At 41.6% G+C, this 22955-nt stretch overlaps 1 protein-coding gene across 1 annotated transcript; it reads left to right on the plus strand.

Moving 5' to 3' along the window:
- The first annotated feature begins 1220 nt into the window (after positions 1 to 1220).
- Positions 1221 to 21802, plus strand: LOC311256207 (uncharacterized protein). Its single transcript, XM_084351057.1, has 24 exons — positions 1221 to 1257; positions 1492 to 2284; positions 3295 to 3511; positions 4000 to 4297; positions 4831 to 5132; positions 5446 to 5620; positions 6636 to 6730; positions 8069 to 8279; positions 8480 to 8716; positions 9701 to 9924; positions 10106 to 10219; positions 10331 to 10567; positions 11840 to 11899; positions 14164 to 14837; positions 15714 to 15930; positions 16407 to 16704; positions 17240 to 17541; positions 17859 to 18033; positions 19000 to 19094; positions 19321 to 19531; positions 19731 to 19967; positions 20909 to 21132; positions 21316 to 21429; positions 21540 to 21802. The coding sequence occupies exons 2-24, from the start codon at positions 1638 to 1640 to the stop codon at positions 21780 to 21782; spliced, it is 5607 nt and encodes a 1868-aa protein (XP_084207183.1). The 5' UTR covers positions 1221 to 1257; positions 1492 to 1637; the 3' UTR covers positions 21783 to 21802.
- Positions 21803 to 22955: the final 1153 nt, after the last annotated feature.

Genomic DNA, 22955 nt, shown 5'->3' on the forward strand with positions numbered 1-22955 from the left:
GACGACTCCACACCCTGCTTCCCCCAAGTCATCAGATCTCTTTTGTTTACTACCCATTTGTGTATTTTAATGTCTAGACCTTGTGATTGCATTTCAAGTTTCTGAGACACCCAACCTCTCACTTTCTCATGATATACTCAAACCCTTTTGTATTTGAAATTGTGTTGATTAGACCTCTTAATCACACTCTAGGATGTCAGTGCCTATACCTGTGAAAGACAAAAGTGTGATAAGACACCCTGAGTAGGGGGCCGACCCCACAGCAGACAAAGGATGTAAAACACACCCAAGGGGTGGGCTTTTCCTCAGGTATAAATGTTCAAGTTTCCTGATGTTCAGGGTCTTTCTTCATTTTGAACCGCTCGCATGTTGATTGACCTTTTCTTTGCAAAGAAAATAAAACTTTGTCGGCCGGCAAGAAGTCTCTATTTCATTCCCCACCAAGAGCAGAAAATTTCCACGACAGAGTCAAGATAATATGTATTGTGTTGCACTGAACCTCCCAAATCAAGGAACCAAACTTTATTGTTCTCACCTGCACATGTTGCTGTCAGTGAAAATCCAATTAATCTATGACTGACTAATCGAAGATTGTAAATGTGTGCATATTACAGTAGACTATATATAGTTTTAAGGTGTTTGTAAAGTGTTTTAGTGTTTCACTTTATTCACTGACTAAAATGCAGGCCTACTTTTACCTACCCTATAATTTAGCTAAATTACCAGGAGACCACCAGCAGATACACACTGTGCTCCAAAACATTTCTGTCTTTCACTTTTGTTGTATCAGATTTTTAATTTACCAGAAAAATGCAGACAACGAAATCACCTGATAGATGTGCATGACACAGCGATACTAGCAGAGATAATCGCTTAAGGTTCTTTTACTACCATATAAATGAAAACACGGAGTTTGTGTCACGTTATTGCATAAATTGAATCAGGTTTATCCAGTCCGACATAAAACCTTAATAGTTTTCCTCAAGAAATAAATACATGAATGTGACATTTCACAGTGAGTATATTATCATCATCATCTTCTCATCATCTGCTAAGTTACTGGCTTGACAAACAGGTTTCTCAGTCACTGTCAGGGTATAACCTGCACACATAGCCTGTGGTCTAACAGTTGTTGGAACGTGTAACTTCCCCCTCAGTCTCACATTTCCTTGTTCCTCCTTCTCTTCACTTTACACTATCTCCTGTCCGAACGTGTTCTTGGTGGGTTGACTGCTCGAAAGGCAACTTAACTTTCAGGTAAAAATGTAACTATCTGCCTTATGTTGGTTTTGTTTGTGATAAAAATTGGCATACGTTTGGTAATCCATACTTTGTTGCAGGATTTACCTTTAGTCTCTGAAGTTGAAGTTGTAGATCGACATCTTGTTCTTCTAACTATATTGATATAGATGTGTAACATAAGGAGTAAGCCCTCAGTAGTACTTTCATCTTTTGTTTTAATCTCTGTCAACTCTCTTTCTATTCCCACAGGAAAGCCTGACTGATACAGCATACATCCATCTGAGAGCAATTGTTAAACCAAATGTGCTAAGGCAGTTTACATTGGACTCAGCATAGCTTTCTTTTGCTCCACCTTCCTTGCCATCCAGTCCTTCAAAGCATCAATCCTTCTCACCATGTCCAACCAGCCCAGACAAAACCACCATGAAGGGGCCTACCTGTCTCTGATGAGAGGCCTGAGCAGGCTGGACCTCCGGTGCCCCAGTGTTCCCAGTGACCTGGTTCTGATTGGAGACCATGCCTTTCCTTTGGCAATGAACAGCCGAGGCCAGGTCCTGATGGCTGCCTCTCTGTACGGCAGTGGAAGGATCGTGGTCCTGGGTCATGAGGCCTACCTGACCACCTTTCCTGCTCTGGTAGAGAACGCTCTGACCTGGCTGCGAGGAGATGGGTCTGACAACTTGTCTGTTGGCATCCACAACAACGTCAGGGCAGTTGCTGATAACCTCAGTAGATCCAGCTTCAAAGCTGAAGTTGTGGGGGCCTTTAGTCACAGCCTGGAGGTGGGAGTGTATGTGACTGATGCCTACAGCGTGGGTGCGGACGTGAAGGACCTGGTGGCGTTTATGAAAGCTGGAGGAGGAGTGCTGATAGCGGGACAGGCGTGGAACTGGGCTCAAACTCATCCTAAGGAGAACACGCTGCTTCTGTTTGATGGAAACAAGGTTTCTGGTGTGGCAGGGATCTACTTTTCTGAGCATCACGCTGAGGTAGAGTGCCTGCCTGTCTACCCAAAAATCCCTTCATCGTGGATGTCTGTAGTGTGAGTGTACTCTTTTTTTTTCTCTATGCACTTCTGAAAAGATTTGAAACTGTAAAATGACTGCTCCTCTGTCAAATAAGACTGCAAGTAAGATCTTAAACATAGGACAACAAGAAGAGTCTACAGCCATGCCAGTGGTTCTATGTGGTTCTGATGTTTAGCAGGTAGAATGTTTACCATGATCCCCATCTTAGTGATGCATTTTAGCATGCTAACATTTTGCATCTCCGAGCTGCATCCCCACAGCTCATCCTGAGTGATGAATTTATGTCAATACCAAATTTCATCGAGATCCATCCAATAGTTATCGATATATCTTCCTCAAAACCTGAACCTCATGGTAGAGCTAGAGGAGTAGTCATGTTGCCAACCTCATGAGGACTCATGGGCTTTGGAACCACAAAGGTCTGTACCAAATTCCATCAAGTAGATACTGAGATATTTTACTAGATAACTTTGACCTGCAGATAGCATTAGGTGAAAAGTCAGCGCCACACCAAAGGCATTACGATTCAGCTTTTGGGCCCCAGAGATGTGTGTGTACCAAATGCCATACCAATCCATGCAACAGTAGTGAAGACATTTACATTTACGTCAACATCAACATCATAGTGGTGTTACAGGAAAATTATGACTGTTGGTTGATTGTCGGCAAAGTCAGCAGGACTCATCCTCTGATCACCATGAATGTCTGCACAACATTTCATAGCAGTCCATCCAATAGTGGTTGAGATATTCCAGTCTGGATGTGGTGGACTAACCAAACAAACAACATGGTCGGTGCCAGGATTGGAGCTTGTCCAATATGTGGGTTTCTAAGAAAACTGTTCATTTTCATGAATTTAGAAGTTACTTTATCATGAAGTATGCCTTTTTTCAATAAAAGCAGACATGACACACGGCACACTTGATGTGGCACCAGTGCCTGGGACAGAATGATGAGAGAATAAACTGTATCGCTCTTACTTGACACATCTTTTTCACCCTCCTCTTCCTTCTTCCATGTTTAGAATCGGTAAGGATTTTGAGGACGACTTTGAGTTCTTACTCCAGGGGATCTCAAACTTTGACCTCCAGAATGGGGTATATGCTTCTGAGGTTCTGGTCCATGGCTCGCTAGCCTTCCCAATTGGTACCACCAAGGATGGACAAGCGTTCTTGGCAGGAGCCTACTATGGGCAGGGACGGGTTATTGTGATCACACATGAAGGACTTTTGAATCGAGAGGTATGGTCTGGATCTGTGAATGATGTTTTTTTTTTTTAAATAAACAGTAATATGGGTTCACAGAATGGTTTGGTTAATCTAAAAATTATGCTTAACACGTTTTGGAGATTTTAGTTACAGTGTACTTCACCTCCATCATCAAAAAACAAACAAGCAGGGAATAAGTGTTCATCCCTCCATTAGAGTTCAGGAGACTTGCAGACACTTTACTATGATGCTTTATATTGTTGTTTTTTTTTGTTTGTTTGTTTGTTTTTTTTTTTTTAAATTTTAACCAATCTGAAAATCTGAATATTTTCTGGGAGCTCAATTGGGAAAAATCTGTTACATGAAACAACCAAATGGGAACGTCTGTTTTTTAAGTGAATTTACGTCTTAACAAATCGTCTCATTCATTTGTGACCACCAGCGGTTGCTATCTGTAATGCCAAATGTTTTTTCACATGATTAACAAACTGCTTTCTGTTTTTGATAAACCTTTATCACAGACACTGGCTCCATTTTGGATCAATGCTCTTCGTTGGTTGGATGAAGGCCGGCAGGGTGTTGTTGGCATAGTGCCAGGCTTCGACCAAGCCAGGGAACACTTTAGCAAGTCAGGGTTAAAGTGTGAGGCGACCAACTTCAGGGAAGACCTGAGTGTGTTTGTGTGCACAGTGTATAATGATGATCAAGCGGAGAAAATCCAAGAATTTGTAGCAGAAGGAGGAGGCCTGCTGATTGGTGGACATGGCTGGCACTGGGCACAGACGCACCCTGGGAAAAACCAATTAACAGATTTCGCAGGTATGATAATGAGCCACAAGAGTTTCATTCATTTCAATTATAGTCTGTAATAATGTATTATTATTACATTTTCAAGGGACCATGTTAAATGTTAAATATAATTATTACTGTTTGCTGTATTGTAACAGAGTAACCTTGAATCTAATTTTCACCTTCAGTCTCTCAGCCAGTCACCATTAAAACACACTCAGTGACAGAACACTACAAACAAGACAAACAGGACAAGTAGTACAAAGTTACATTCATTCTAGTGCATGTGGGTAATGACACACACCAGGGACAAACCTGAACTACAGGTACAGCAACGTCACATTGACTTCCACAGTACTGGCTGGAAGTTAAAACACAGGCTGGAGTAAGTCATGAAAAACAGACATTCTGTTGTAGGCAAATATATCAAAGAAGACCGACTATTATTTATGACACAAGAGACCTGCACAAACTTACAAAAGGAGTCGAAGATCAGGACCAAAAACTAATACTTTAGCTATGCAACACACAGATCAAGTCAGATTTCTTGCCCTTTCTTTCAGGGAACAAGATCCTGAACAAAATGGGCTTGAGCGTGCTGGGCAACGTCATTGGGGAAGGTCTCTACGAGGCCCCTGTACCCAGCCGGGCATGCAAAGACACCTACCACTTCCGCCACCTTCTGAACCGCTTTGCTAGTCATGTAGCCCAGGGCCAGGAACTTACGCAGCATGAGGAGGAATGCCTTAAAAAACTGGGTTCGGACTGTGCCGAGTACTTGCACATGGAGGCTCATGATTGCTCCTCCTACGCACAGGTGGTGTCCACCCTCACCGACCTCATAAAGAAGTCGGACATTCCGCAGGTGAGCAGTGAATGACTGAATTGTCTATGATTGTTCTTGTTATTATTTTGAATGAGGAAGCTCCACTTTGTTTTTGGCTTTTGAGGCAGACCCTGCCGTGACTCGCCAATATAATAGTTGCTGTAGATTCAGTTACCTTCTACATATAAGCTGGAGGGGCAGTTAATACCACATTAGCATAAATAATTGTGTCATATAAACAACCACAAATATGACTAATAAATGTCTGCAATGGCGCTGATGTTGTTTTCAGCAGCAGATACTGTGATATTGTTAGCAACCTCTTTTTAAAACATGCATGTTCTTATTCAAGGTGTGTGGCACCTGCCCTGTGAAGACTCCCAAAGACCACCTGCTCCTCAATGTGGGGACAGAGGTGTACAAGGTCTGCCCAGATCCCGATGCCCTCCTGCCCTACCTCATCAAGCATAACCCCTTGTTGCCAGTTGTCTACAACCACAAAATCAAGATCAATACAAAAACAGGAGGTCAGACCACACTCTTATGGGTCAAAGCACGACAGAATTACAAGATTATTTTGTGTTTGCAGCTTTGTGTTTGTTGATGCTGACATAATTTGTGTGCACAACTGAATATATTGAAGCAATTTGTTAAAGCTGGTGCTTGTAATTCATTTAAGAAGCATTTTTTGTTCTAGCCTATGTATATAAAATCTCTTCACATACTGACAGCGCAGGGTCTGACAAATAAAGTAAAAAATCCAATATTTGTGGCTGTCACAAGCCTTTAATAACCTCATCCAATCATTTTATCCAGATCGAATTAAATATTTGCGCATGACCAGAATCTTCTAGAAGGCACAGCATGGATGTACCGCTAAAGCCAATAGCGAGTTAGTCGTACAAGAATGACAGAGAAAGTGCAGCCAAAATTTCCCAATACTAGCATGCTAACCTGACAGCGATGAGTGCTGAGGACAGCCATTTCTGTTTTTTTACATTGATAATGATAAGATTAGATGTTTTCTTTCATGTGAGTGAGAAATGAGGTAGTTGGATACGGTTAGCAATGACAATGCTGCACTGCGCTCACAGTACACAGCCTCTGAGCCCGTTGTTCAGCAGCTAACACAGTAGCACAAAGCACACAGGCCCTGAACCAAAGAACAAGTGAGCTGCAGCAGCAGATTAATTCAGCTGTTTTTTTGACTGAGATAAATTTGTGATGTTTGTGGCATTTATTACTATGTATTTATTAGACTAATAAAGCTAAGCGAGCTTGTTGAACGTTGCTACTACCCACTTGCACATATCTCTCTACGGGAGAGCTACGGTGCTGTTGGGTGTGGTGTCGGTGTAATCTGGCATTGCATGTTTATGTGTTTTGGAGGAGTTGCTTGAGGGAGGCCTGGAGGAGGGGGATCCTTTTGGGTAGATGAATGGAAAATTTAGAAATTTTAGAGTCTGATTTTACCAACCCCAGCTTTAATCCGCCTTTGCGTGGTAACAAAATCAAGATCTTCTTGTTGTGTGTGTGTCTCAGAAGGGGAAGAGTGGATCAGTACAGGTCTCTACCTCTCTCCTGGTATGAAGACCTACATATCCCTACCAGAAGAGATTGTCAACAAGGAATGGAAGGTACAGTGCACAACGTCAAATTTAAACATCTGGTTTATTGAGTTCAGGTAACATGCAGACTTGATAATGACTGTTAGCAGTTATGTGTCAAAGAATATATTTACCACTCCATTTATCTACACATCTTGCCAGCCTATGACCCGTAACTATATGTAACAAACTATACTGCACTTTACATACAGGTTTTTAAATCAGTAACCAGAGGTGGACAGAGTACACAACTTCACTACTTGAGTAAAAGTACAGATACTCCTTGTCAAATATTACTCCAATACAAGTAAAAGTAGCTTAGTCAAAATATTACTTAAGTAAAAGTACTAAAGTATTTGCTTAAAAAATTACTTAAGTAAAAGTATTTAAAAAATATCTCAGGAAATACAGGAAAGGAAAGTAGCTTAATGTCATTATACAATACACTGATGCGATTCTGCTACAGACGTGTTTATAGCTCAAAAATAAACAAATAAAGGCAAGAAGCCTCAGAACACAGACTCAGCTGCATTCACCAACAAGTGAAATATATTGCAGACAGCTGCGGTCAGTTCAGTATATTTTTGCATCTGACATCCATGCTTTCTCTACATAAAAAAGATGTAGATGTAGGCACTACAAGAACTTATATTGACATTTACAGATAAACAACTTATTGGCTAGTTTACTTTACTTATATCATACATCATAGCCAAAAATGAGCCGGATAACCCACATCAAAGACAGCCGCACCTCACTAACGCGCGCACACCCACTCTCTCTCTCACTCTCTCTCTCTCTCTCTCACACACACACACACACACACACACACACTTTAACAAACATTAAGCTAGCTAACGTTAGTAGCTACTTTACATACCGCGACGTGCTTTTTCAGGTTGGAAGACGAGTCTTTGTAGTCCGTGATATAATTGGTCCGCGGTAAGCACAACCAACATTTAAACTGAAACGAATCAGTTTTTGTGACAAAAATCTCAAACATGGGTTTGAGATAAGGCCACGGGTGCTCATGACGTAGTACAGGTACGGCAATACGGCTAAGACAAACCATACGCGAATCAGCAGAAACAGTTTATTTTCTCTGAATTTTGCAAAAAAAAAAAAAAATCATCAGCTGACGTAAGATCAAAAGTAGCGAGTAACGAGAGCATTAATAGAAATGTAGTGGAGTAAAAAGTACAATATTTGTCCTTCAAATGTAGTGGAGTGAAAGTAAAAGTATCCCCCCAAAATAATACTCAAGTAAAGTACAGATACTCAAAAACTGTACTTAAGTACAGTACTCAAGTAAATTTACTTCGCTACTGTCCACCACTGTCAGTAACACATATTCCATGTCTTCCTCAGATCCAGATCGGCTGTCAAACAGACCGTCTCAACCATGAGGAGTTGAAGAGAGCACCACGTGTTCATGAGCGATTTCCTGTGACCTCAAACATGATGCAGGTGTGGAACCTGTGGGGGGGACTCATCTACCTGGTAGCCCCACCCAAAACAAAAGTGGAGGGCCTAGAGGTCATAGTGCAGATGGCTGTACCTGCACCATATTATAAATCTGGTGAGTGTATGGTGGGTGAAAACAGAAGGTGTGTAGTGATTATTGTTCTGTAAAGTTGAGAAAAATGTTGTTTTGGGACACAGGGCAGCGTCCATTAAAAATGTTTGAAGGATACCTCAGACACAAGTTTCGGAAATGATTGTATACATGTAATTATTGAAGCTCAAGTTTGAACATCCCCGTCCTTTTGTTCTTTTCAGGTGTGACAACAGCAGCTGAGTGGTCGCTGCTGCGCACAGCTCCTTCTCCCTGGGCCGAGTTGGAGTTTGACAACATCATCCTCACTGTGCCATCAGAAGCTATTCAGAACCTGGACCGCCCTGATGAGTTGGCGGTACTTTGGAATGACATCATGAAGGGCATAGCTGACCTGGCAGTCGTACCACACAAATTACCCCGCAAAGAGCGCTTTGTAGCAGATGTGCAGATTTCCCATGGTAAGTGTTTGGATTTCACACTGTGTCTGTCTCTTATTTACAGAAGCGCATTGCATTCACTGGATAAAAAAAAATTAGACACCTTATCTCGTAATTCTGAGATCAGGATCTCGTAATTATGAGAAAAGATCTCGGAATTATGAGATAGTGAAACACTGCGGTCAAGCCAGCCCACAACTAGAAACACTTGGTCAATGAAATTTCAAAATAAAAGCCCTCTTAAATGTCAGATATTGTCAATATTTCCATGTGAATTCAGCTTGACATTAAAAAGAAACTACCTGTTTCCACACAAAATATTTCAAATTTCAGCAGGCTTTAATTTCGAAACTCCACATCAGAACTTCCTGATATTACATGAGTGAGCCTCTGTGGTGAACCACTACCAGTCTGAATTAAAATTAGTCTGTGGAAACAGGGAGTTTCCTTTTAATAGCCATCTGAATATACTTTAACCTTAATCTAAAGGAAATCTGAATGTGTAACGGGCTTTTATTTTGAAAGGCTACATCAGATTGACGTGAGAATTTGTTACGTCCTGGGGTCGTTGTGGAAGCCTTTGAAACAAGTCTTTTCTCGCTATTAGCGTAATGTGCAGTATATGCGCGCACCGCAAAACAACGTGTGGGCTGGCTTGACCACAGTGTTTCACTATCTCACAATTACGAGATCTTTTCTCATAATTACTAGATCTTTTCTCGTAATTACGAGATCTTTTCTCATAATTACTAGATCTTTTCTCGTAATTACGCTTCCGTACTTATTTGCTTTGTGCATACTATATGCAGTATGTTGAAATCTTTATTTAGATGTACAATATCATCCACCACTGGGATTGCAGTGAACTTTAAAAAAGTGAGTGAGGAGTTTTGTAGCAACACATGCTAATATGAGCCCTGTGTATTGTGTTTGCTCTAATTGCACAACAATGTGACATTTGTCCACCATAGACACAGAGCTCTCAAAATGTGTTTCTCCACCCAGGTTGGATGCATGCAGGTTATCCTGTCATGATGCACGCGACCACAGCAGACGAACTGATCAACGTTAATAATGCAAGGACTAAAGGCATTTGGGGCCCTGTCCATGAGCTGGGACACAACCAGCAGAGAGGCTGCTGGGAGTTCCCATCACACACTACAGAGTGTACATGCAACCTGTGGTCAGTGTATGTGCATGAAGAGGTGCTGGGGATCAACAGGGCACAGGTGGAGTAAATGACCTGAGATCAATGGCTACAGCAAACTAGTCTTAAGATGTATTGTGACTCTTTATATAAATAGATGCCACAAAGGACAACTCCTTTTATCTTATGTTCAGAAAAGTATTTGGTTTTTCACTGGGATGACGTTGTTTTACAATCGCGTCATTTCATCTTGTGCATTGCAGGCTCATCCAGCCATGACTTCAGCCAGTCGAAATGAACGAGCAGCAGACTACGTCAAGGGGGGCAGGAAACTCAGCGACTGGCACGTGTGGGTGGCCCTGGAGACGTATATGCAGGTGAGGGATTTAAATGCTCATTACACACCACACAAACATCAATGTTTAATAGAGAGAGGACACTGGTGTTTTATTTCACATATACCTCTCCCTCTGTCTGCTTCCATGTAGCTCCAGGAGAAGTTTGGCTGGGATGCCTTTAAAAAGGTGTTTGCTGCCTACCACAAGATGAGCGACTTTCCCCATGACAACAAAGGAAAGATGAACCTGTATGCTGAGACTTTCTCCCAGACTGTGAAGACGAACCTGGCTGGATTCTTTAAGGCCTGGGGTTGGCCCATCGAAACAGCCACTGAGGAGAAACTCTCCAACCTGCCGCCCTGGAGTGACCACCCCATGACCCAGTTTGACTGAACTTCACACTGCTGCTCCTTAGAAATGTAGAGAGAGATGAGGTTCAATGAGTAACATTGAACTGACTTTTGTTTCTTTTTTTTAGTTTGTGACTACTGTAACGGTGTCTTAACAGGACTCTCTAAAAAATCAATCAGACAGCTGCAGCTGATTCAGAACGCTGCTGCAAGAACCCAAAAAAGTAGATCACATCACTCCAGTTCTTAGATCTTTACACTGGCTTCTTGTCATTCAAAGAATAGTTTCAAAATCTATTGTCTCAGACCTCTGAGGTCGTCAGGTACATCGATCCAATACGAGATACAGACATATAGGCTTTTGCATGACATGATTCATTTGTTCAATGAAGACAGAGAAAGAGTTCTGTTGCTGTTTCTTTTACTTTGCTTTCTCACATAAGACACAAAGTCAATGACAAACATTTGTAAGTTAACCACACCCCCCGCAGGTAATCAGTTCATTGAGAACTGCTGGGACCGCTGGAGAGGTGTGTTAGGTTTGTGCACCTGTATAGCTGCAACACACTCCCGGCCGATGAGAGTGTAATTGTATATATATTATTAGATGTAGCCTAATTGGGAAAACACGGGCAGATACTTAGTAACCTTGATACTGTTTTTTTTTTTTTTTTGTTAGTTGTGTACGTTCCCGTGACGGGCATGCAGTTCTTAGCAGGCAGGCACTTCTCAGCACAACAAGTCTGAAGCCTAATTTTGTATTTACTTCAATATCAGCCATTTTTAAAGAAAATATTTGAGTAAATAAATTATGGTAAAGCTCACTAGGCAAGACAAGTTTATTTGTATAGTACATTTAAACAACAAGGCAATTCAAAGTGCATTACATAAATTATACCGCAAGTAAAAGCAATAGGTATCATGAAAAAGATATTAATCACATTAATGTCACTACAACTAAGTATATGGGATAGGAGACAGATATAAGAACTAAACAAGGCAGGCATCTTCTTCTCCTTCTCCTCCTCTTTCTCCTTCTTCTTCTTTTGAAATTCTGGCAGGCAATGTATGGCTCACTGCTGCCTCCCCTGGTTGACTACACTTCAATAAAATGAAAAGGCCAACTAAGTGAGGCGTTCATGTGCACGGATTGGCATAACAAAGTTATCATGCATGCACACATGTTGCTACGCGTCTCTCTGGCTGTTTTGACATCGATATGCCATCATAGTGTGTGTGTGTGTGTGTGTGGCATAGTTAGTAGTCGGCATCTTAACTCCCGCTCATTCGTTCTGTGTCCTGTGTGCAGGCCAGGGTCCGCTCCGGGTTCTGCAGTCTAAAGACAGAGTTGGGCTTCCTGAGGCTGAAGGTGCTGCCAGCCTAGTCCCTTTGATGGGTTAAAAGACAACCATCAGGTCAGAGACTGAAGTGGGACCAATCTAGGAAGCAACCAACCTGCAGCGTGGCTGACCTTGGCCTCTGATACTTTCTCCTCTTGCAAATCTTGGACTCTGATCCTTTTAGATTCTCCCTTAGATTTTAGTATATTTTATGATTTACAAATAAAGTAAGCTTTTAAACTTTCATTGTGGTTAAGTCTTTTGCCTGCTACTTAGACTGGTTGGTCAGATCTAGAATCTGTTATAATACAACTTTAATGTTCCCAGCTGGAACCATAAATAGGTTTTCCTTCACCTGAAGTGAGAACTGAAGCAGGCGTGTCATATTCCACAGGTTGTCGAGCAACGCTCTGCATAGTTGGCACGTCCTTCATGACAATCATTTCAGTCAAAACTGTGGTAAACGGGGGCTGATTCACTGGATAGCACCAAGTTTTCAAGAACCAGAGCTAATTGGGTGGAGAAGGAATGGCAGAGAGCTTCTCCACCCAGATAGACAGAGGGAGATCTAAATAATCTGGTAGAGCGCTTGTCCAGTCCTGTCTTATCCATTCTGACACGCTGTTTGAATTGGTTCAATTGTTGTTGGTTGATTACATGGAGGCAGAAATGGTTAAATACTGAAGCGGGATTTAAGAAAGCGAGAATATCCACAAATCCACAAACATTAACCAGATAGATGGTATGATCGTCTGTACTTATCAACATGTGCAAACACAAGCTAAGCATGTATTAACAGGCTCCTTTTCTTGCTTGCTTGTCGTCACAAAATTTGTGATCTCAAGATGTTTTTGTGATGCTGTGTGGAGATGATAAAATTGAATGAATAAAACGTTTCTCATGATCACGGAATAATTATGTTGTGAATTCAGAATAACATGAGGAACCTGAATAAACTGAGATTTGAGTCAAGATAATATGTATTGTGTTGCACTGAACCTCCCAAATCAAGGAACTGAACTTTATTGTTCTCACCTGCACATGTTGCTGTCAGTGAAAATCCAATTCATCAATGACTGGAAAATCTTGGTTATTAATAATGTATTTATTATATATAACTACATAATTTAATTTGAATACATTTCACACTAAAACAATTACCCTTTTTAATCAGACTGTAAATTTGTGCATATTACAGTAGACTATATATAGTTTTAAGGTGTTTGTAAAGTGTTTTAGTGTTTCACTTTATTCACTGACTAAAATGCAGGCCTACTTTTACCTACCCTATAATTTAGCTGAATTATCAGGAGACCACCAGCAGATACACACTGTGCTCCAAAACATTTCTGTCTTTCACTGTTGTTGTATCAGATTTCTAATTTCCCAGAAAAATGCAGACAACGAAATCACCTGATAGACGTGCATGACACAGCGATACTAGCAGAGATAATCGCTTAAGATTCTTTTACTACCATATGAATGAAAACACGGAGTTTGTGTCACGTTATTGCATGAATTGAATCAGGTTTGTCCAGTCTGACATAAAACAAACAAATAAATACATGAATGTGACATTTCACAGTCAGTAAATTACCATCATCATCTTCTCATCATCTGCTACTGGCTGGACAAACAGGTTTCACAGTCACTGTCAGGGTGTATCCCTGTTTAACCTGCATACATAGCCTGTGGTCTAACAGTTGTTGTGATGTGTAACTTTCCCCTCAGTCTCACATTAGCCTTAAGCATTGGGTTGCTCAGACTGAAGTCCCTCCTCTTTTTGTTTATACCCTTTTCACTGAAAAAGTTCCGCCCTCTCTTGCTGTCATTTATATTCACTCCTATCTCCTGTCCGAACGTGTTCTTGGTGGGTTGACTGCTCGGGAAACTGATGTTCAAATTATACATGCAGGAAGACGACTTAACTTTCAGGTAAAAATGTAACTATCTGCTTTATGTTGGTTTTGTTTGTGATAAAAATTGGCATACTTTTGGTAATCCATACTTTGTTACAGGATTTACCTTTAGTCTCTGAAGCTGAAGTTGTAGATCGACATCTTGTTCTTCTAACTATATTGATATAGATGTGCAACATACAGTAAGGAGTAAGCCGTCAGTAGTACTTTCATCTTTTGTTTTAATCTCTGTTAACTCTCTTTCTATTCCCTCAGGACAGCCTGACTGATACAGCATACATCCATCTGACAACAAATGTTAAACCAAATGTGCTAACGCAGTTTACATCGGACTCAGCACAGCTTTCTTTTGCTCCACCTTCCTTGTCATCCAGTCCTTCAGAGCATCAATCCCTCTCACCATGTCCAACCAGCCCACTCAAAACCACCATGAAGGGGCCTACCTGTCTCTGATGAGAGGCCTGAGAGAGCTGGACCTCCGGGGCCCCAGTGTTCCCAGTGACCTGGTTCTGATTGGAGACCATGCCTTTCCTTTGGCAATGAACAGCCGAGGCCAGGTCCTGATGGCTGCCTCTCTGTACGGCAGTGGAAGGATTGTGGTCCTGGGTCATGAGGCCTACCTGACCGCCTTTCCTGCTCTGGTAGAGAACGCTCTGACCTGGCTGCGAGGGGATGGATCTGACAACTTGTCTGTTGGCATCCACAACAACGTCAGGGCAGTTGCTGATAACCTCAGTAGATCCAGCTTCAAAGCTGAAGTTGTGGGGGCCTTTAGTCACAGCCTGGGGGTGGGAGTGTATGTGACTGATGCCTACAGCGTGGGTGCGCACGTGAAGGACCTGGTGGCGTTTATGAAAGCTGGAGGAGGAGTGCTGATAGCGGGGCAGGCGTGGAGCTGGGCTGGAGCTCATCCTAAGGAGAACACACTACTTCTGTTTGATGGAAACAAGGTTTCTGGTGTGGCAGGGATCTACTTTTCTGAGCATCAAGGTGAGCTAGAGTGCCTGCCTGTCTACCCACAGATCCCTTCATCCTGGATGTCTGTAGTGTGAGTGTATTCTTTTTTTCTCTATGCACTTCTGAAAAGATTTGAAGTTGTAAAATGACTGCTCTTCTGTCAATCGGAAAACTGCAAGTAAGATCTTAAGCATGGTACAACAAGAAGAGTCTACAGCCATGCCAGTGGTTCTATGTGGTTCTGATGTTTAGCAGGTAGAATGTTTACCATGATCCCTATCTTAGTGATGCGTTTTAGCATGCTCACATTTTGCATCTCCGAGCTGCATCCCCACAGCTCATCCTGAGTGATGAATATATGTCAATACCAAATTCCATAAAGTAGATACTGAGATATTTTACTAGATAACTTTGACCTGCAGATAGCATTAGGTGAAAACTCAGCGCCACACCAAAGGCATTACGATTCAGCTTTTGGGCCCCAGAGATGTGTGCGTACCAAATGCCATACCAATCCATGCAACAGTAGTGAAGACATTTACGAAAAAACTAAGATGTCAACATCATAGTGGTGTTACAGGAAAAGTAAGACTGTTGGTTGATTGTCGGCAAAGTCAGCAGGACTCATCCTCTGATCACCATGAATGTCTGCACAACATTTCATAGCAGTCCATCCAATAGTGGTTGAGATATTCCAGTCTGGATGTGGTGGACTAACCAAACAAACAACATGGTCGGTGCCAGGATTGGAGCTTGTCCAATATGTGGGTTTCTAAGAAAACTGTTCATTTTCATAATTTTAGAAGTTACTTTATAATGAAGTATGCCTTTTTTCAATAAAAGCAGACATGACACACGGCACATTTGATGTGGCACCAGTGCCTGAGACAGAATGATGAGAGAATAAACTGTATCGCTCTTACTTGACACATCTTTTTCACCCTCCTCTTCCTTCTTCCATGTTTAGAATCGGTAAGGATTTTGAGGACGACTTTGAGTTCTTACTCCAGGGGATCTCAAACTTTGACCTCCAGAATGGGGTATATGCTTCTGAGGTTCTGGTCCACGGCTCACTAGCTTTCCCAATTGGTACCACCAAGGATGGACAAGCGTTCTTGGCAGGAGCCTACTATGGGCAGGGTCGGGTTATTGTGATCACACATGAAGGACTTTTGAATCGAGAGGTATGGTCTGGATCTGTGAATGATGTTTTTTTTTCTTTTTTTTTTAAATAAACAGTAATATGGGTTCACAGAATGGTTTGATTAGTCTAAAAATTATGCTTAACACATTTTGGAGATTTTAGTTACAGTGTACTTCACCACCATCATCAAAAAACAAGCAGGGAATAAGTGTTCATCCCTCCATTAGAGTTCAGGAGACTTGCAGACACTTTACTATGATGCTTTATATTGTTTGTTTGTTTGTTTGTTTGTTTCATTTTACCCAATCTGAAAATCTGAATATTTTCTGGGAGCTCAATTGGGAAAAATCTGTTACATGAAATAACCAAATGGGAACGTCTGTTTTTTAAGTGAATTTACGTCTTAACAAATCGTCTCATTCATTTGTGACCACCAGCGGTTGCTATCTGTAATGCCAAATGTTTTTTCACATGATTAACAAACTGCTTTCTGTTTTTGATAAACCTTTATCCCAGACACTGGCTCCATTTTGGATCAATGCTCTTCATTGGTTGGATGAAGGCCGGCAGGGTGTTGTTGGCATAGTGCCAGGCTTCGACCAAGCCAGGGAACACTTTAGCAAGTCAGGGTTAAAGTGTGAGGCGACCAACTTCAGGGAAGACCTGAGTGTGTTTGTGTGCACAGTGTATAATGATGATCAAGCGGAGAAAATCCAAGAATTTGTAGCAGAAGGAGGAGGCCTGCTGATTGGTGGACATGGCTGGCACTGGGCACAGACGCACCCTGGGAAAAACCAATTAACAGATTTCGCAGGTATGATAATGAGCCACAAGAGTTTCATTCATTTCAATTATAGTCTGTAATAATGTATTATTATTACATTTTTAAGGGACCATGTTAATGTTAAATATAATTATTACTGTTTGCTGTATTGTAACAGAGTAACCTTGAATCTAATTTTCACCTTCAGTCTCTTAGCCAGTCACCATTAAAACACACACAGTGACAGAACACTACAAACAAGACAAACAGGACAAGTAGTACAAAGTTACATTCATTCTAGTGCATGTGGGTAATGACACATACCAGGGACAAACCTGAACTACAGGTACAGCAACGTCACATTGACTTCCACAGTACTGGGTGGAAGTTAAAACACAGGCTTGGAGTAAGTCATGAAAGACATAGACATTCTGTTGTAGGCAAAAATATCAAAGAAGACAGACTATTATTTATGACACAAGAGACCTGCACAAACTTACAAAAGGAGTCGAAGATCAGGACCAAAAACTAATACTTTAGCCATGCAACACACAGATCAAGTCAGATTTCTTGCCCTTTCTTTCAGGGAACAAGATCCTGAACAAAATGGGCTTGAGTGTGCTGGGCAACGTCATTGGGGAAGGTCTCTACGAGGCCCCTGTACCCAGCCGGGCATGCAAAGACACCTACCACTTCCGCCACCTTCTGAACCGCTTTGCTAGTCATGTAGCCCAGGGCCAGGAACTTACGCAGAATGAGGAGGAATGCCTTAAAAAACTGGGTTCGGACTGTGCCGAGTACTTGCACATGGAGGCTCATGATTGCTCCTCCTACGCACAGGTGGTGTCCACCCTCACCGACCTCATAAAGAAGTCGGACATTCCGCAGGTGAGCAGTGAATGACTGAACTGTCTATGATTGTTCTTGTTATTATTTTGAATGAGGAAGATCCACTTTGTTTTTGGCTTTTGAGGCCGACCCTGCCGTGACTCGCCAATATAATAGTTGCTGTAGATTCAGTTACCTTCTACATATAAGCTGGAGGGGCAGTTAATACCACATTATCTAGCATAAATAATTGTGCCATATAAACAACCACAAATATGACTAATAAATGTCTGCATGGGCGCTGATGTTGTTTTCAGCAGCAGATACTGTGATATTGTTAGCAACCTCTTTTTAAAACATGTATGTTCATATTCAAGGTGTGTGGCACCTGCCCTGTGAAGACTCCCAAAGACCACCTGCTCCTCAATGTGGGGACAGAGGTGTACAAGGTCTGCCCAGATCCCGATGCCCTCCTGCCCTACCTCATCAAGCATAACCCCTTGTTGCCAGTTGTCTACAACCACAAAATCAAGATCAATACAAAAACAGGAGGTCAGACCACACTCTTATGGGTCAAAGCACGACAGAATTACAAGACTATTTTGCGTTTGCAGCTCTGTGTTTGTTGATGCTGACATAATTTGTGTGCACAACTGAATATATTGAAGCAATTTGTTAAAGCTGGTGCTTGTAATTTATTTAAGAAGCAATTTTTGTTCTAGCCTATGTATATAAAATCTCTTCACATACTGACAGCGCAGGCTCTGACAAATAAAGTAAAAAATCCAATATTTGTGGCTGTCACAAGCCTTTAATAACCTCATCCAATCATTTTATCCAGATCGAATAAAATAAATATTTTAAATAATAATTAAATATTTGCGCATGACCAGAATCTTCTACAAGGCACAGCATGGATGTACCGCTAAAGCCAAAATCGAGTTAGTCGTACAAGAATGACAGAGAAAGTGCAGCCAAAATTTCCCAATACTAGCATGCTAGCCTGACAGCGATGAGTGCTGAGGACAGCCATTTCTGTTTTTTTACATTGATAATGATAAAATTAGATGTTTTCTTTCATGTGAGTGAGAAATGAGGTAGTTGGATACAGTTAGCAATGACAATGCTGCACTGCGCTCACAGTACACAGCCTCTGAGCCCGTTGTTCAGCAGCTAACACAGTAGCACAAAGCACACAGGCCCTGAACCAAAGAACAAGTGAGCTGCAGCAGCAGATTAATTCAGCTGTTTTTTTGACTGAGATAAGTTTGTGATGTTTGTGGCATTTATTACTCTGTATTTATTAGACTAATACAGCTAAGAGAGCTTGTTGAACGTTGCTACTACCCACTTGCACATATCTCTCTACAGGAGAGCTACGGTGCTGTTGGGTGTGGTGTCGGTGTAACCTGGCATTGCATGTTTATGTGTTTTGGAGGAGTTGCTTGAGGGAGGCCTGGAGGAGGGGGATTCTTTTGGGTAGATGAATGGAAAATTGTTGTTGTGTGTGTGTCTCAGAAGGGGAAGAGTGGATCAGTACAGGTCTTTACCTCTCTCCTGGTATGAAGACCTACATATCCCTACCAGAAGAGATTGTCAACAAGGAATGGAAGGTACAGTGCACAACATCAAATTTAAACATCTGGTTTATTGAGTTCAGGTAACATGCAGACTTGATAATGACTGTTAGCAGTTATGTGTCAAAGAATATATTTACCACTCCATTTATCTACACATCTTGCCAGCCTATGTCCATACATGTAACTATATGTAACAAACTATACTGCACTTTACATACAGGTTTTTAAATCAGTAACACATATTCCATGTCTTCCTCAGATCCAGATCGGCTGTCAAACAGACCGTCTCAACCATGAGGAGTTGAAGAGAGCACCACGTGTTCATGAGCGATTTCCTGTGACCTCAAACATGATGCAGGTGTGGAACCTGTGGGGGGGACTCATCTATCTGGTAGCCCCACCCAAAACAAAAGTGGAGGGCCTAGAGGTCATAGTGCAGATGGCTGTACCTGCACCATATTATAAATCTGGTGAGTGTATGGTGGATGAAAACAGAAGGTGTGTAGTGATTATTGTTCTGTAAAGTTGAGAAAAATGTTGTTTTGGGACACAGGGCAGCGTCCATTAAAAATGTTTGAAGGATACCTCAGACACAAGTTTCGGAAATGATTGTATACATGTAATTATTGAAGCTCAAGTTTGAACATCCCCGTCCTTTGGTCTTTTCAGGTGTGACAACAGCAGCTCAGTGGTCGCTGCTGCGCACAGCTCCTTCTCCCTGGGCCGAGTTGGAGTTTGACAACATCATCCTCACTGTGCCATCAGAAGCTATTCAGAACCTGGACCGCCCTGATGAGTTGGCGGTACTTTGGAATGACATCATGAAGGCCATAGCTGACCTGGCTGTCATACCACACAAATTACCCCGCAAAGAGCGCTTTGTAGCAGATGTGCAGATTTCCCATGGTAAGTGTCTGGATTTCACACTGTATCTGTCTCTTATTTACAGAAGCGCATTGCATTCACTGGATAAAAAAAAATTAGACACTTTATCTCGTAATTACGAGATCAGGATCTCATAATTATGAGAAAAGATCACGTAATTTCGAGAAAAGTTCTTGTAATTATGAGATCAGGATCTCGTAATTATGAGAAAAGATCTCGTAATTATGAGATCAGGATCTCGTAATTCTGAGATCAGGATCTCGTAATTATGAGAAAAGATCTCGGAATTATGAGATAGTGAAACACTGCGGTCAAGCCAGCCCACAACTAGAAACACTTGGTCAATGAAATTTCAAAATAAAAGCCCTCTTAAATGTCAGATATTGTCAATATTCCATGTGAATTCAGCTTGACATTAAAAAGAAACTACCTTTCCACACAAAATATTTCAAATTTCAGCAGGCTTTAATTTCGAAATTCCACATCAGAACTTCCTGATATTACATGAGTGAGTCTCTGTGGTGGACCACTACCAGTCTGAATTAAGATTAGTCTGTGGAAACAGGGAGTTTCCTTTTAATATCCATCTGAATATACTTTAACCTTGATCTCATAATTACGAGATCTTTTCTCGTAATTACGAGATCTTATCTCATAATTATGAGATCCTGATCTCGTAATTACGAGATAAGGTGTCTAATTTTTTTTTTATCCAGTGAATGCAATGCGCTTCCGTACTTATTTGCTTTGTGCATACTATATGCAGTATGTTGAAATCTTTATTTAGATGTGCAATATCATCCACCACTGGGATTGCAGTGAACTTTAAAAAAGTGAGTGAGGAGTTTTGTAGCAACACATGCTAATATGAGCCCTGTGTATTGTGTTTGCTCTAATTGCACAACAATGTGACATTTGTCCAACATAGACACAGAGCTCTCAAGATTTGTTTCTCCACCCAGGTTGGATGCATGCAGGTTATCCTGTCATGATGCACGCGACCACAGCAGATGAACTGATCAACGTTAACAATGCAAGGACTAAAGGCATTTGGGGCCCTGTCCATGAGCTGGGACACAACCAGCAGAGAGGCTGCTGGGAGTTCCCATCACACACTACAGAGTGTACATGCAACCTGTGGTCAGTGTATGTGCATGAAGAGGTGCTGGGGATCAACAGGGCACAGGTGGAGTAAATGACTTGAGATCAATGGCTACAGCAGTAGCTAGTCTTAAGATGTATTGTGACTCTTTATATAAATAGATGCCACAAAGGACAACTCCTTTTATCTTATGTTCAGAAAAGTATTTGGTTTTTCACTGGGATTACATCGTTTTACAATCGCGTCATTTCATCTTGTGCAATGCAGGCTCATCCAGCCATGACTTTAGCCAGTCGAAACGCACGAGCAGCAGAGTACGCCAAGGGGGGCAGGAAACTCAGCGACTGGCACGTGTGGGTGGCCCTGGAGACGTATATGCAGGTGAGGTTTTAAATGCTCATTACACACCACACAAACATCAATGTTTAATAGAGAGAGGACACTGGTGTTTTATTTCACATATTCCTCTCCCTCTGTCTGCTTCCATGTAGCTCCAGGAGAAGTTTGGCTGGGATGCCTTTAAGAAGGTGTTTGCTGCCTACCACAAGATGAGCGACTTTCCCCATGACAACAAAGGAAAGATGAACCTGTACGCTGAGACTTTCTCCCAGACTGTGAAGATAAACCTGGCTGGATTCTTTAAGGCCTGGGGTTGGCCCATCGAAACAGCCACTGAGGAGAAACTCTCCAACCTGCCGCCCTGGAGTGACCACCCCATGAACCAGTTTGACTGAACTTCATACTGCTGATGCTTAGAAATGTAGAGAGAGATGAGGTTCAATGAGTAACATTAACTGACTTTTGTTTCTTTTTTTAGTTTGTGACTACTGTAACGGTGTCTTAACAGGACTCTCTAAAAAATCAATCAGACAGCTGCAGCTGATTCAGAACGCTGCTGCAAGAACCCAAAAAAGTAGATCACATCACTCCAGTTCTTAGATCTTTACACTGGCTTCCTGTCATTCAAAGAATAGATTTCAAAATCTATTGTCTCAGACCTCTGAGGTCGTCAGGTACATCGATCCAATACGAGATACAGACATATAGGCTTTTGCATGACATGATTCATTTGTTCAATGAAGACAGAGAAAGAGTTCTGTTGCTGTTGCTTTTACTTTGCTTTCTCACATAAGACACAAAGTCAATGACAAACATTTGTAAGTTAGCCACACCCCCCGCAGGTAATCAGTTCATTGAGAACTGCTGGGACCGCTGGAGAGGTGCGTTAGGTTTGTGCACCTGTATAGCTGCAACACACTCCCGGCCGATGAGAGTGTAATTGTATATATATTATTAGATGTAGCCTAATTGGGAAAACACGGGCAGATACTTAGTAACCTTGATACTGTTTTTTTTTTTTTTTGTTAGTTGTGTACGTTCCCGTGACGGGCATGCAGTTCTTAGCAGGCAGGCACTTCTCAGCACAACAAGTCTGAAGCCTAATTTTGTATTTACTTCAATATCAGCCATTTTTAAAGAAAATATTCGAGTAAATAAATTATGGTAAAGCTCACTAGGCAAGACAAGTTTATTTGTATAGTACATTTCAACAACAAGGCAATTCAAAGTGCATTACATAAATTATACAGCAAGTAAAAGCAATAGGTATCATGAAAAAGACATTAATCACATTAATGTCACTACAACTAAGTATATGGGATAGGAGACAGATATAAAAACTAAACAAGGCAGGCATCTTCTTCTCCTTCTCCTCTTTCTCCTTCTTCTTCTTTTGAAATTCTGGCAGGCAATGTATGGCTCACTGCTGCCTCCCCTGGTTGACTACACTTCAATAAAATGAAAAGGCCAACTAAGTGAGGCGTTCATGTGCACGGATTGGTGCGCGCGATGCAGATCAACTTCCGGTTGCGTAGCATCAGAAACTGCGACTGCATGTGTGTGTGTGA

Source organism: Pagrus pagrus (genome assembly GCF_965226575.1).
Source record: "Pagrus pagrus genome assembly, chromosome: 4".
Taxonomy (NCBI): domain Eukaryota; kingdom Metazoa; phylum Chordata; class Actinopteri; order Spariformes; family Sparidae; genus Pagrus; species Pagrus pagrus.